The 1,299-nt window shown below is 43.0% G+C and overlaps 1 protein-coding gene and 1 long non-coding RNA gene across 2 annotated transcripts in view; both read right to left on the bottom strand.

The window, feature by feature from the left end:
* Positions 1 to 1,299, bottom strand: part of LOC107182711 — a 36,746-nt gene that overhangs the window by 4,951 nt on the left and 30,496 nt on the right. The gene's annotated exons all lie outside the window — the stretch shown is intronic.
* Positions 1 to 1,299, bottom strand: part of GIMAP7 (GTPase, IMAP family member 7) — a 10,764-nt gene that overhangs the window by 4,286 nt on the left and 5,179 nt on the right. Inside the window, 2 exon segments of the mRNA XM_015562291.1 lie at positions 824 to 894; positions 897 to 1,295. Coding sequence (XP_015417777.1) covers positions 824 to 894; positions 897 to 1,295 — 470 coding nt within the window.

Below are 1,299 nucleotides of genomic sequence, written 5' to 3'. Positions count from 1 at the left end.
CTTAAAGCTCTGGAGGTCAGGAGCCTGAAATTAGTCTTGTGGAGATAAAATGATGGTATCATCAGGGCTGATCTTTCTGAAGGCTCCTAAATGTAATCCATCTCTTGCCTCTTCTAGCTTCTAGAAACTTCCAGAATCTGTAGCTTGTGCCCACATCACACTAAACTCTGCTGCCATCATCACATTGCCTTCTTCCTCCTTTGATCTTCTTGCCTCCATCTCTGGGACCTTTGTTATTACATGTAGGACCTACTCAGAGACAATCTCCTCATCTCAAAATAATTAACTGCATCATATTTGCAATAGGTAATATTCACAGGGTCTGCGGATTAGGACGGCTCTCTTGAAGGGGGTAATTTTCAGGATACCACATGTGGATACATTTTCCTCTCTGCAACTCACTTTCATAGTCTTTAAAATGGAGTATTTGCTTCATAGGCTTGATGTTTGTACAAGAACATGAGGTGCTGCTGTTAAAAAAATACTTGAAATGTGGAAGTGGTTGTGGAATTGAAGATAATCCACAGAAGCTTGGAGAATGCTGGGAGAGCTTATAGAGAAGGTTTAGATTTTCCTTGATGAAACGATTGCTGGGAATTTGAATTTTAAACGTGAGATCTCAGATCAAAATGAGGACCTTGGTATTGGACACTGGAAGAAAGGTGGTACTTGATAAAAAGTGGGGGAGAAGACACTGAGTTTTGTTTCACTGTTGGGTGGAAAAAAGAGCTTGTAAGTGATCAACTCTTTTTCTTCCTGTGATATTTTTCCCTGATCACGTTGCTCTTCTGCTAATTTCCATCTCCAATTGTTCAGCATAGATTTTCTTCAAGACTTCTGCCTGGCGTTTTAGCTTTTCATCTGTGTCCTTGTATATGTCATCGGAAAAGTAAACCCTCCATTCTCCTGCTCCATTTTCTCTATCATCTCCACCAGCTCCTCTATTTGAGCTTCCTTCTCAGCTTCATCTGCACTTTGCTTATTATTGAAGGCACAGCACCGGGACCCACACTCCTTGATGATGTTTTATAGGTTCACATCTGATTCGTCTAAAAAGTCACTCAGTGTCTGACCATCCAAATCATCTTTGCGAGTGAACAACATGATCATGTGCTTCATGGCCGCCACCCCAAAGATAGCCTTGATCAATGCAACTGTTTCCTGCTCCTCATCCACGTAGCGGCCCAGCTGTAGTACCAGGTTAATGGCATGGGGCCCAGGGCAGGAGAAGAGGACACACCTGCTGATTTCCTCACAGGTGGTCTGCAGTTTTTCCTCGTTATCAAAGAGCCCCCAGGG

The sequence above is a fragment of the Myotis davidii genome, unplaced genomic scaffold (assembly GCF_000327345.1).
Source record: "Myotis davidii unplaced genomic scaffold, ASM32734v1 scaffold1298, whole genome shotgun sequence".
Taxonomy (NCBI): Eukaryota; Metazoa; Chordata; class Mammalia; order Chiroptera; family Vespertilionidae; genus Myotis; species Myotis davidii.
The sequence above is the reverse complement of the archived record's forward strand: the minus strand, read 5'-3'. Positions and strand labels throughout refer to the sequence as shown.